The sequence below is a fragment of the Myotis myotis genome, unplaced genomic scaffold (genome assembly GCF_014108235.1).
Source record: "Myotis myotis isolate mMyoMyo1 unplaced genomic scaffold, mMyoMyo1.p scaffold_m19_p_2, whole genome shotgun sequence".
Lineage (NCBI taxonomy): Eukaryota > Metazoa > Chordata > Mammalia > Chiroptera > Vespertilionidae > Myotis > Myotis myotis.
Window position 1 is genome coordinate 216,496,722 of NW_023416324.1, and position 13,112 is coordinate 216,509,833.

The window sequence follows — 13,112 nt, forward strand, 5'->3', positions numbered from 1 at the left end:
GAGGGGGCATGGCGGCCAGGCAGCCACTGGTGGGGGGGGGCACGGCGGCCAGGCAGCCACTGGGAGGGGGCACGGCGGCCAGGCAGCCACTTGGGGGGGGGCACGGCGGCCAGGCAGCCACTGGGAGGGGGCACGGCGGCCAGGCAGCCACTGGGGGGGGGGCACGGCGGCCAGGCAGCCACTGGGGGGGGGGCACGGCGGCCAGGCAGCTCAGTGCGTGCGGGTGGCCTGAGGGCGGTGGCGCACCCACCTCTGTCGGGGGGGCCGGGCCTGGTGGCCTTGCGGTCGCGCAGCAGGGCCCTGGTGCTCTGAAGCTGCGTCACCAGCGAGGCCGGGGGCTGCCTGTGCGCCGGCAGGTGCTTCTCCAGCTTCTGGGGAAACGGCCGGGGAAGGAAGTCCCCCTTTTTCTCTTGCTCTTTGGGAGTTTTGTCCTGCAAATCAGAAGCAAACACGGGCTGAGACGCACGCGGGGCCTGGAGCGCGATTCCCGTGGGAAGGTCATCGCGCAGACCTGAGACCCCGCTTCCCCACGAAGAGCCGGGGCCGCTCCAGGGACCCCACCGCTCTGCCCAGGCCACCTCGGCTCCCGTCGCCCCTGGCAACCTGCACCGTGAGGTGCCCCAACCGGCCAAGGTCACCCCGGGAGGCCGAGGATTCCAGAACAAGCTGGGCGAACTAAGGCCAAGCAGAGGGGCCTCTGCAGACCCGCCTCCCACGTGCGCCCTGAGGCTCTGCCACGGCGGCGGCCTTGCGACGGGAACGGAGCCCCTGCTCTGGGCGGGACACTCATGCGAGTTGTCAAGGCGAGGAGCTGGGCCCCCCGGGGAGTGTCCGACCCGGTGGAAATGGTCATGAGCCCTTCATCGTGTCCTTAAACCGGCACCACCGAGCCATCGCCGCTGCCAAGTCTCTACAAACCCTCCTGTGACTGATGGAGGGGAGCTGGCAGGGGGCGCAGAGCCCAGGGCCCGGGCCGAGTCCCGCCAGCCCTCGGGGCACCTGTGACAGGCAAGTCACGTGTCAGGTGGGCCAGGCCACGCACCCGGGGTTTGGTCACACGTGTTCAGAGGCGGGTGTGAGGGGCGGGCTGTAGAGGAAGGTGGGAAGCAGCCCCTGAGTCAGCAGCTCACCCTGCGCCGAGGTGGGCCTGGTGCCACCAGGTGAGGGTGGTGAGGGGAAAGGCGGAGGGGCTGAAGGTGGAGGGGCTCTGCGTCCACAGGCTGCGGGACTCCGTCCCCTGGGTGTCCACGCGGGAGACACACACAGCGACACGTGCTATTCCCTGGAGGCTCCAGCTGATCCTTCCAGTACCCTACATGCTTACCTGCCCCGTGTGGAATTCAAGGTCTCGCGTCCAGGTGTCCAGGGAGGCCTGTGGAAAGCAGCATCCGTCAACCATCTAGCCCACCCCCTGCCCCTCTAACCCACCCCCCGCCCCTCTATCCCACCCCCCGCCACTCTAACCCACCCCCTGCCCCTCTAGCCCACCCCCTGCCCCTCTAACCCACCCCCCGCCCCTCTAACCCACCCCCTGCCCCTCTAGCCCACCCCCTGCCCCTCTAACCCCCCCGCCCCTCTATCCCATCCCCTGCCCCTCTAACCCACCCTCTGCCCCTCTAGCCCAGCCCCTGCCCCTCTAACCCACCCCCTACCCCTCTATCCCAGCCCCAGCACCAGCCCCTGTGAGAGAATTATTCACGCCAGTGGTCACACAAGAAACCAAACTCCGGGTCACCCTGGACGCGGCTGCAGGTGCCCTACTTTCCAGGCGTCTCTTTGCGAGTCTGAGGCGCACGGGGCGTCTCCGGAGACGAGTAAGCAGGTCAGTGCGTTTTCTCAGACAGCAAAGCCTCCCCAGGGAAACGGCACCAGGTCAGGAGACAAACCCGACCGGCACCCAGACGTCCTCCTGCCCAACCCGCGTCGGTCCCCCAGGCGCCCGCTGCTCTGATTTCCAACAGCACCGACCGCTCGAGAAACGTCGCTTCAAAAGGGTCAGAAATGCTGAAATAAGGCCCAAAGTGGACATCCCGTCCTCGGCTCGACAGTCCCCATCACGGAGGAACGGCACAGGGACTCCAAGTCCCTGGTGGAGTCCCAACCCCCGGGTCCTCAGAACGGGACCTCACGGGGAGACAGGGCCAGGGCGAGCCGGCGTTTCCCCCGGGAAGCCTGCGGACGGCGGGCGTGTGACAGCTCGCTGTCCTTTGCCTTTTAAAGGAGGCCGGGTGGTGTCACCCTGTCAATCAAGTTAAAACGAGGTCACAGGGCAGACCCCAATGCAGTGCGACTGGTATTCTTATGAAAAGGGGGAATTCGGCCCAGCCAGTGTGGCTCAGTGGTGAGCACCAACCTTTAACCAGGAGATCACGGTTCCATTCCCGGTCAAGGGCACAGGCCTGAGCTAAGGGCTCGATGCCCAGTGTGGGGCATGCAGGAGGCAGCCGATCCATCATTCTCTCTCATCACTGATGTTTCTCTCTCTCTCTCCCTCTCCCTTCCTCTCGGAAATCAAAATATTTTTTAAAAAGAGTCAAATGCAAACAAAAGGGTAGCAGTGAATTTCTGCCTCGCCTGGTGCCCACGCCGATGTCTGTCTTGGGTTAAGGGGTGAAGGTAGCCGGCAAAGGTTCCAGCAGAGAAGGGACAGGGTCCATTAGGGGCAGACCAGCTAGGAGGCTGGGGCGGGGCCAGGGTGGAGGCGATGGGGGCGGGGCCAGGGTGGAGGCGATGGGGGCGGGGCCAGGGTGGAGGTGATAGGCAGGGGGGGGGGGGGGGGATGGGGACAGGAGTGGGGTTGGAGAGTTTTAGGAGCCAAGTTGGCAGAGCCTGGTGACAGCCTGGCGCTGAGGCGAGGGGAGGAATGAGAAGTACAGGAGGTTTCTGCCCTGGGCTGAGGGGGCGGCCACGAGGAGACAGAGAAAGGACGTGGGGGTTGGTCTCGGGAGGCGAGGTTCAGGACACCTTCCTTGGGCAGGAGGAGGTTTAGGAGGCTCAGAGGGTGGAGCTCAGGGAGTCCGCCCCCGCCCCCCCACCCCGCCCGCTCAGCCACCGCTCCCCAAGCCGCCTCCCAAAAGCTCATCTCCATCCTGGACCTGCTGGTGCCGGAATCCTGACTCAGAAGCACCCCAGCAGCTCCATCACCCCAGAGTGGACGGGAGGGGCGGGTGGGGGTGCACCGGGCACCCCATCTCAGTGCCCTGGAGATTCTATGCTGAAAAGGGGCTCGGGTCCCGGGAAACTTTCCTTTCCACCCCCACCTCCCCCCAGGGAAGCGGCTGCTCACCTCGCAGGGCTCCCTGCCGGGCCGGCACCTGTCCACCGGGCAGAGCGGGGCCTTGGAGCAGACGCCGTCCTGCAGGTCGGATTTCTACCAAGAGAAGAGGAAGCCGCGCTGACCTCATGGGCACTGACCTCACAGACGCGGCCGCGGCCGTTAAGCCGTCACTCATTCTCAAACCCGCGCTGGGCCGAGAGCCCCCAGAGCGGGAGCCAGGCCCCCGCAGAAGCCCATCCCGACGCCGCCCTGGCCCCAGTCAGGGCCCTGCTCCTCCAGCAGCTCAGCCGGGAAGCACCGGTTCGGTCCCGGGCGGCCCTGCTCCTCCAGCGGCTCAGCCGGGAAGCGCCGGTTCGGTCCCGGGCGGCCCTGCTCCTCCAGCGGCTCAGCCGGGAAGCACCGGGACCACCGGCTCAGCCGGGAAGCCGGTCCCGGGCGGCCCTGCTCCTCGCCGGCCTCAGCACCCGGCTGTGCAGTGAGTTCCTGAGCTGTGCCCGCCGAGCCCAGGTCTGGGCCGGGAGGTGACGCCCTCTGAGCTGCTGCACAGGCTGCAGACGTGGGTTATTCGCTCCCCCACACGCAGCCCTCGTCCCTGCCGGCCCCCCCAGTAAAGGCCCGTTTCTTGATTCTTTCTTTCTTTTTCTTTTCTGTTAGTCCTCACCCGAGGACATGTTTCCATTGAGTTTTTTAGAGAGTGGGAGGGAGAGACAGAGAGAAACATCAATGTGAGAGACACATCGATTAGCTGCTTCCCGCAGGTGCACCGATCAGGGCCAGGGATCGAGCCTGCAACCGAGGTACTTGCCCTTGACCAGAATCGAACCCGGGACCCTTCAGTCCTCGGGCCAACGCTCCACCCACTGAGCCAAACCGGCCGGCGTGCTTTGCTACCGTCGTATCCCCCGTTCGGGCCAGCCAGCCTCACCTCAGGGTGAATGCACAGCACAGACCCCAAGTCAGCTGTGGGAAAGGCCATCATCCCAGCGCCTTGTCCACAAAGGGACATGCACACGCGAGGCCACTCACCCCACACGGACACGAGGCCACTCACCCCACACGGACACGAGGCCACTCATCCCCGACACAGACACGAGGCCACTCACCCCGACACGGGCACGAGGCCACTCACCCCGACACGGACATGAGGCCACTCACCCCCGACACGGACACGAGGCCACTCACCCCCGACACGGACACGAGGCCACTCACCCTGACACGGACACGAGGCCACTCACCCCGACACGGCACGAGGCCACTCACCCCCGACACGGACACGAGGCCACTCACCCCGACACGGACACGAGGCCACTCACCCCCGACACGGACACGAGGCCACTCACCCCGACACGGACACGAGGCCACTCACCCCGACACGGACACGAGGCACTCACCCCGACACGACACGAGGCCACTCACCCCCGACACGGACACGAGGCCACTCACCCCGACACGGACACGAGGCCACTCACCCCGACACGGGACACGAGGCCACTCACCCCCGACACGGACACGAGGCCACTCACCCCGACACGGACACGAGGCCACTCACCCCGACACGGACACGAGGCACTCACCCCGACACGGACACGAGGCCACTCACCCGACCGACACGGACACGAGGCCACTCACCCCGACACGGACACGAGGCCACTCACCCCGACACGGGCACAAGGCCACTCACCCCCGACACGGACACGAGGCCACTCACCCTGACACGGACACGAGGCCACTCACCCCGACACGGGCACGAGGCCACTCACCCCGACACGGACACGAGGCCACTCACCCCGACACGGCACGAGGCCACTCACCCCCGACACGGACACGAGGCCACTCACCCTGACACGGACACGAGGCCACTCACCCCGACACGGCACGAGGCCACTCACCCCCGACACAGACACGAGGCCACTCACCCCCGACACGGACACGAGGCCACTCACCCCCGACACGGACACGAGGCCACTCACCCCCGACACGGACACGAGGCCACTCACCCCGACACGGACACGAGGCCACTCACCCCGACACGGACACGAGGCCACTCACCCCCGACACGGACACGAGGCCACTCACCCCCGACACGTAGCGCTCGAGCTTCTTGTTCAGGAGGAAGTAGACGGCGAGGATGTGGCAGGCGCGGTTGGCCAGCACCGTGTTGATCACGTCGCTGTTCTTGTAGCCCAGCTTCTGGGTCATGTGCAGCACGACGCTGGGGCTCAGGTCGGCCAGCGAGATCCTGCGGGACGGGCTGTGTCAGCTCTTCCCCCCCGCCCCCGGACCTGGGAGGGGAGCTCAGACACGGGGCCAGTCCGAGGCCCGGAAGGGGCGCCCAGACACGGGGGACAGTCCACTGAGGCCCGGGAGGGGCACCCAGACACGGGGGACAGTCCACTGAGGCCCGGGAGGGGCACCCAGACACGGGGGACAGTCCATTGAGGCCTGGGAGGGGCGCCCAGACACGGGGGACAGTCCATTGAGGCCTGGGAGGGGCGCCCAGACACTCGGGACAGCCCCACGGTCATTCACCTGACTTGCCATTCGGGAAAAGGCCACATAGACAGAGGTCGAGGGGATGGTGTAACGACCCTAAAGGCTGATGTGCCATGTGAACACTCCTTTCTTCCTTCTCCTTCCTCCTTCCCTTCTCTCCTTCCTTCCTAAGTATTTTAAACCCCAGCCATTGTGACATGTCATTCCTAAAACACCGCAGCCTGCATCCTTTAGAACACAGATGGGGAACCTCTTTCTGCCAGGGGCCATTTGGAAATTTATATCATTCGCAGGTCATACAACATTATCAGCTTGCCCGGCAGTGGCTCAGAGGTGAGCATTGATCACACATGTAAATCCCGTTGCCCAGGCACAGCTGAGCCGCCTGCGGCAGAGGGTGAAGGTGCCCTCTACACAGGGTGAGGGTCGCGGTCCGATGCCCGGTCAGGGCACGTGCCAGGTTGTGGGCTCGATCCCCAGTAGGGGGCGTGCAGGAGGCAGCTGATTCATGTTTCTCTCTCTTTCTCTTCATCTCTCTCAAATCAACATAAACTTTTTGTTTTAGAAAACGTAAAGAAAAAAGAATACAATGACCTGAAGATTGCCAAAACGCTGAACACTTAGGCTCAATGTCTGAAACAACCTGGTAAAGGGCCCTGGCCCTGGCCAATCAGACCCCTGCCCATGCACCTAACCTTGGCCAATCAGACCGCAGCCTCGTAGCATCAGCCTGGCCAATCAGATGACGGCCTGGTGACCCAGCCCTGGCCATCCACCCGTGGGCACACCCAGTCAGCCCCCCTCACTGGGCGGTCTGGGTGTGGGCGCCACCAGGTGCGGCTGGGGGCGGCGGCGAGAGGAGGGACAGGAGCAGACACCCCATCTCTGCAGAACCAGGACAGCTCTGCCCCCCGCACCCCGCTGCCTGCCGACCCAGCAACACGGAGCCTCCCTCCCTCAGCGGTCGGCCCTGAGCCTGTGTTCTCCTCCGCGTCTGGACGACATGACGGGAAAGCGTTCCGGACCGCGAGGTGGAACGAGTACGTCCTGACATCCGCGTGGAGGCCGCTGTGGTCAAACTGCCCCGTGTCACCAACGCCCGCCCCGTCCGCCCTCTGCCCAGAGCTAGCGGGAGGGACGGGAGGCTGTCCGGCCGGACGTCCAGCGGACTGACCGGCACGTCGATTGTGAGGTTGACCTGTGGCGACATTTCCCTCTCGCCTCGTGGAGATCCACGGGAGGCAGCCCCCGCCTCCACCAGGCAGCCCGACGGGGCGCGGGCGGTCCGTCCTCACATCCTCCTGCGCACGGAGGCGGCGTGTCTGGCCTGGGTGGGCGCGGAGGGGGAGGGCAGCCACGAGGCCACCGTTTGCAAGAGTCACGGACAGCTTCCTGTCCAGACCACTCAGGGCTCTGGGGACTGGCCTGTCTGGCCAAGGAGGCCTCTGTGGTGCCTGGCCTTCCTGCTGGGGAGGTGATGGGTGGGGCCTACCTGCTGGGGAGGTGATGGGTGGGCCTACCTGCTGGGGAGGGGGTGGGCCTACCTGCTGGGGAGGTGATGGGTGCGCCTACCTGCTGGGGAGATGATGGGTGAGGCCTACCTGCTGGGGAGGGGGTGGGCCGGGCCTACCTGTTGGGGTAGGTGACACAGGGCACCCTGCCCGTGTGGCTCTCGTGCAGCCAGCGGTTGGCCAGCGCCTGCTGGATGTTGGGCCTCTTCACGGGGTCGGGCTCCAGCAGCGAGCGCAGGAAGCTGACGGCTCCTGTGGAGACATTCGGCCCAGACGCCCGGTTACAGGAGGAGGCAGGCGTCAGGGAGACTCAGGCAGGGGACCCGCCTCCCAACCACACCCCCACCCCGAGCCGCCCCCTGGCTCTCCGGGGCCACAAGTCCACGGGGTCTAGGACACTGTCCAACAGCTGCACCTGGGGCCTGTGCCCACGCTGCCCGGTGCCCCTGTGCCCTGCCCCGTGCCACCCTCTGAACGAGGTCCCGGCTCGAAGGGATGGGAGAGCAATGCGGACACACTCCTCTCATGGCAGGTCTCCGTGCTGGAGGAACCAGGGGTCAGGGCCTGGAACCAGACCCTCTAACGCAGTGGTCGGCAAACCGCGGCTCGCGAGCCACATGCGGCTCTTTGGCCCCTCAAGTGTGGCTCTTCCACAAAATACCACGTGTGGGCGCGCACGTACAGTGCGATTGAAACTTCGTGGCCCATGCGCAGAAGTCGGTATTTTGTGGAAGAGCCACACTCAAGGGCCAAAGAGCCGCATGTGGCTCACGAGCTGCGGTTTGCCGACCACTGCTCTAACGTGGCCGCATCGTGCGACAGTGGAGGCTCAGGAAGCAGCGGGGAGGGGTGGGGAGGGGCGTGCGCGCGTATTCTTTCCAGTCCTTTCTTCCAAAGCCTCTCCACGGCCATGTGGCCCCCGACTCGCCACGGCCGCCCTGCTGTCCACGCACTGAGCCAGGCAGCAGGCCCCGAGGCCCCCAGACGCTCCTCTCTTCCCTCCAAAGCTCAGAATTCTGTTTCCTGAGGCCCCTGACCTTCCGAGGAAAAGCCACTGAATTCCCACTTCCTCACGGGCGTCGCTGTCATGTCAGCTCTGAACTTTACGAGTGACGGGCGCTGTCTGTCCACGGGTGTCTGCAGGGAGGGACGAAGCCGTGGACAGAGGGGCTGCCCGGGGTGCGGCTCAGTGGCTGAGCGTCGACCTATGAACCAGGAGGTCAGGGTTCGATTCCCGGTCAGGGCACAGGCCCGGGTTGTGGGGATCAATCCCCAGTGTGGGGCGTGCAGGGGGCAGCCGCTCAGTGATTCTCTCATCACTGATGCTTCTCTCTCTCCTTAAAGTCAACAAACTGTTTTGAAGATACATGACTGTCTTTCCTCTCATCTCCGTGCCCTGACGTGCCTGGTTTTCTTACTCTAGACCTCCCGCCTGTGGGTTCAGGTTTCTCTGCCCCCCGTGGCTGTGAGAGCTCCGTGCCGGGGAGAGCGAGCCCGTCCTGTCTCCTGCTGTCCTGGCGCGGGCATGCCCCTCGCCTCGCGCTGGCGCAGGATACACTCGCGGAGTCACCGAGTGACCGGGAAGCCTGGACGAGTGGAGGGGCAGCCACAGTGCTGGCGGCCTCCCAGCGTCTCCGAGAGCTCCAAACCCAGCGTGACGACTTGTTCAACATCTGCTGACTCCGAGCTGGACCCGTCTCCCCTGAGCACGACTTCCCTCCCCCCACAGGTGACGCCTCCGCGCCCGCCCCCCGCGCCCGCCCCCCCCCCCCCCCCCCCCCGCCTCCCTGGCGAAGGTGCGCGTGGAGACAAACCAGGTCGTTTCAGACCAGAATGCTTTCCCACTGGGATTCTGTTTTGCAAACCAATTCAGGGTCAGCTTCGTGGATGCTTATAAACTCAAGGACAGACACACAACAATCGTCAAACAAAATGCCATCTTTTAACCACTTTTCATGAGTTAAAGTGGAATCATGACTTTTTTCCAGCCGCATGCCTGACCTCCTGAGACTGAAAAAGCTGAGTTTATTCTAAGGAGCCAGTTCGATGCTGTCAACACCAACCCAAGACCGGGAACGTGAACTGTCACCCACACAAAAGAATAAACGGTATCATTTACCGGATCTGAAACCAAGCCCTGATGCGAACTGTTTGCGGAAACGTGAACCGCGGGCGTGGGAGCGTCTGCTGCCAAGCACCCGACGGACCGGCTCATCGGGCAGCGGCGTCTGTGTATTTAAAAGCCTTTGTCCCGCTCAGAGGCTCAGACACTCAGCAAAACAAGCCACAGGCCAGCCTCGAATACAACCAGCGCTTCCTCCCCGTGAGCTGGAGGAACACACAATAGGACGTGATTGCCAACGCTCTTTTCCGCGGCAACATGTCACAGGGTGAGCTTGACAGCAATCAAGCCCGCAATTATTTCCGCAGTGGAGCCTCTAAGAGCCTTTCCCGTGCGTGAGGGGAAGGAAGGAGTTTGTCGGGAATTCTGATGGGAAGGGACAGAAGGAGGAGAGGTGACCGTGTGGCCGTTCGGAGCCGGGAGACACAAGCGCTGGAGACTAGTCCCAGCTCTGGGGGGGGGCCTCGGGCCACGGCGGCCCTCACCCCTCGCAAAACCGACCCCGCGCTCTACGGGCCCAGCAGCCGGCGCCCGCCCTGGAGGCCTCGACGGGCAGCAGGCGCCTTACCTGTGGAGAGCTGGGTGGGCAGCGGGTTCATCTCCTTGTCCACCATCTTCTGGTACAAAGCCCTCAGGCTGAACGGCTCCACGGTGAAGGGCAGGGTCCCGGTCAGCATGGCGTACATGTTCACGCCTCTGAGAGAGAGCCGAGTGAGGCCCGAGGGCAGGACAAGGCGGGCAGGGCTGGGCCGCCTTCCTGTTCTGTCCCTCCCCAGAACCTTCTAGAACCTCAGCCTCACACAGAAGCAGCTGGGTGAGGGCAGGGGCGAGAGTGCAGCTGCGGGCCGGGCACTGGAGGGCGGCACAGAGGTGTCTGCGCCTCTAAGAGCTGCCCGAAAGCCCGGCCGGGTGGCTCAGTGGTTGAGCGTCGACCGAAGAAGCAGGAGGCCACGGTTTGATTCTCCATCAGGGCACATTGCGGGCTCCATCCCGGGGGGGGGGGCGGGGGGGCATGCGAGAGGCAGCTGATCCATGGCTCCCTTATCATTGATGTTTCTCTCTCTCCCTCTCCCTTCCTCTCTGAAATCAATAAAAACATATTTTTTAAAAAAGAACCACTAGACACCTGTCCCAGAGCCTCTACCCCAGGCAGTTCTCAACCTGTGGGTCGCGACCCCTTTGGCGGGCGAACGACCTTTCACAGGGGTCGCCTAAGACCATCCTGCATGTCAGATATTTACATGACGATTCGTCACAGTAGCCACATGACAGTGATGAAGTAGCAACGGAAATAATTTTACGGTTGGGTCACAACATGAGGAGCTGTATTTAAAGGGCCGGAAGGTGGAGAACCACTGCTCTACCCCACACGCTCTCATCACTCAGGCGCGGATTCCGAAGGGAGGGGCGCTGGCTCCGGAGCGGGGACTCACATGGACCAGACGTCGATCTTGGGGCCGTACTTCTTCCTGGCCAGCAGCTCGGGCGCGGCGTAGGCGGGGCTGCCGCACTGCGTGCTGAACGGGTCCGAGTGGCCCAGGATCCCCGCGCAGTTGCTCAGTCCGAAGTCTGCGAAGGGCGGACAGACGCTCCGGGTCAGAAAACTGTGGACGCGAGGGAGGAAGGGCAGGAGGCAGAGGAAGGGGAACCCCCAGGCTAAGGCCTCGCTGAGCGTTCGGAACCCCGGCGGCCGCCACCGATCACCGTGGACGCGGGTCTCGGCGCAGAAGGGGGGCAGCGGGGGCCCTGGCTCCTCCGGACACACCTCCCATCAGGCCTCCCTGCACACCCAGCTCAGCCCCAAGAATGCGGCCCCGAAACCTGTTTCTCTCAGCCTCAGCCATGAGTCGCCCAGGACAGGGCGCTGTGCCTCCCAGGACCCGGCAGGAGGCAGGGCCCCCCCAGCCTGGGGGACAGGGACCCGCTTCCACCCGGCCGCCTGGGAAACCGTGGGGAGACCGACGGTCTGGGGCTGGTGGCTGGTGACCGTTAGCCCCGCGTAGCCCTGGGTGACACGCGGCCCCACCACCAGAGCTGACTTTCTGGGCTGACTGTCTGCGTTCCCTGCGAGTCTGCGGGAAAGTGCTCCCCGTGGGGACACAGGGCTCTGAAGGGGGAGGGGAAAGACACCCAGTGACAGGCCACGCGGAGGGCGGGGCGGCTGTGAGAACAACGCCAGAAAGAGCCACGAGAACAGCGAAGTGAGCGCAGAGCTTTTTACAAAGTATGTTTTTACTGATTTCCGAGAGAGAGGGAGAGGGAGAGAGATAGAAACATCAGTGAGGAGAGTCATTGGCCGCTGCCTCCTGCTCAGTGGGGAGAGCCTTGGCCCGCGGACTGAACGGTCCCGGGTTCGATTCCCGTCACGGGCACGTACCTCGGTTGCAGGCTCCATCCCCGGCCCTGGTCAGGGCACATACGGGAGGCAACCAATCGATGTTTCTCTCTGTCTCTCCCCCTCCTTCCCACTCTCTCTAAAAATCAATGGAAAAATACCCCCGGGTGAGGATTAACTCCCCTTCCCCCCCCAAAAAAAGAAAAAAATGAGGAATGCAGTTTCTGCTAAATAAATGCAGTTCCCGGGTGCGGCGGGCGGGGGCTCTTGGTCTGAGCTGCTCTGACAGGCTGGGAGCCACATGAAGGTTCTAGCAAAGGGACAGCGGCTCTCAGAGCCCCTCCCGCAGGGTCGGGGACTCCGGGTTCTGACCCCCAGCTTCTTCCGCGTCCCCTTTGGGCCCAAAGAGCCAAAAAGCCTATTTGGGAGCCGACCGGAGCTGCCGGGCCGAGGGGTGACGGCGGAGGCACGGAGGGAAACGGCCCTGGTCTATGGCTGTCTGACCGCTACGCCCGACACCTGAGCTGACACAACGTAACAGGAAATGTAACCTGCCATTGAAATGAGTGTTTAAAGCATCAAAAGCATGAGCCATAGAAGGAAAAGAGCCCGGCGGCCAGCGTGGCTCAGTGGTTGGGTGTCAACCTAGAACCAGGAGGTCAGGGTTCGATTCCCGGTCAGGGCACGTGCCTGGTTGTGGGCTCGATCCCCAGTGAGGGGCGTGCAGGAGGCAGCCCATCCATGACTCTCTCTCATCATGGATGTTTCTCTCTCTCCCTTTCTCTCTGAAATCAGTAACAAATATATAATTTTTTCTAAAGCAGAGAAGGGAGACTGCGGTCCCCGGTTCCGGTGCCCAGCGTTCACCGGCGAGTGGAGCACGGTGTGGCTAAGCCACGGCAGCACCAGAACCAGCAGTTCCCCCCGAGAAGCCTCACGGTTCCTCCAGATAAAAGGACCCATGAACGCTCGACCCGCCCGAGTTCACGGAGGAGCCGGAGCCGGAGCCGGAGCCGCCCACGGAGCACGTGGGATACACGTTACTCGGCTGCGGCGTTCATGCACGGTCCCTTCACAGCACTCCGCCTTCCGCTGGGTTTAAATTATTTTAAAATTCATCTTCGTTTCAAAGCCATGACTCGATACTGGAGGTCGAGGCGGGACGAAGGAGGACTGTCTGGGGACTGAAACAGCCCGGGAGCCGGCCCTCAGTCCGGCGTCCGGAAACAAGCCGGCGGCCGGGCCAGCACACACCGAGGACCCACACACACACACACACACACACACACACACACAGCCGTACCGATCAGCACACACCGAGGACTCACACACACACACACAGCCGTACCGATCAGCACACACCGAGGACTCACA

The 13,112-nt window shown here is 63.8% G+C and overlaps 1 protein-coding gene across 1 annotated transcript in view; it reads right to left on the reverse strand.

The window, feature by feature from the left end:
• HUNK (hormonally up-regulated Neu-associated kinase) overlaps positions 1–13,112 on the reverse strand; it is a 52,152-nt gene that overhangs the window by 4,498 nt on the left and 34,542 nt on the right. Inside the window, exons 4-10 of the mRNA XM_036352361.1 lie at positions 10,837–10,972; positions 9,972–10,099; positions 7,401–7,533; positions 5,354–5,516; positions 3,287–3,370; positions 1,325–1,372; positions 251–431 (exon numbers count right to left, since the gene is read on the reverse strand). Of these exons, the coding sequence (XP_036208254.1) occupies positions 251–431; positions 1,325–1,372; positions 3,287–3,370; positions 5,354–5,516; positions 7,401–7,533; positions 9,972–10,099; positions 10,837–10,972 (873 nt within the window). The remainder of the gene's footprint in view (positions 1–250; positions 432–1,324; positions 1,373–3,286; positions 3,371–5,353; positions 5,517–7,400; positions 7,534–9,971; positions 10,100–10,836; positions 10,973–13,112) is intronic.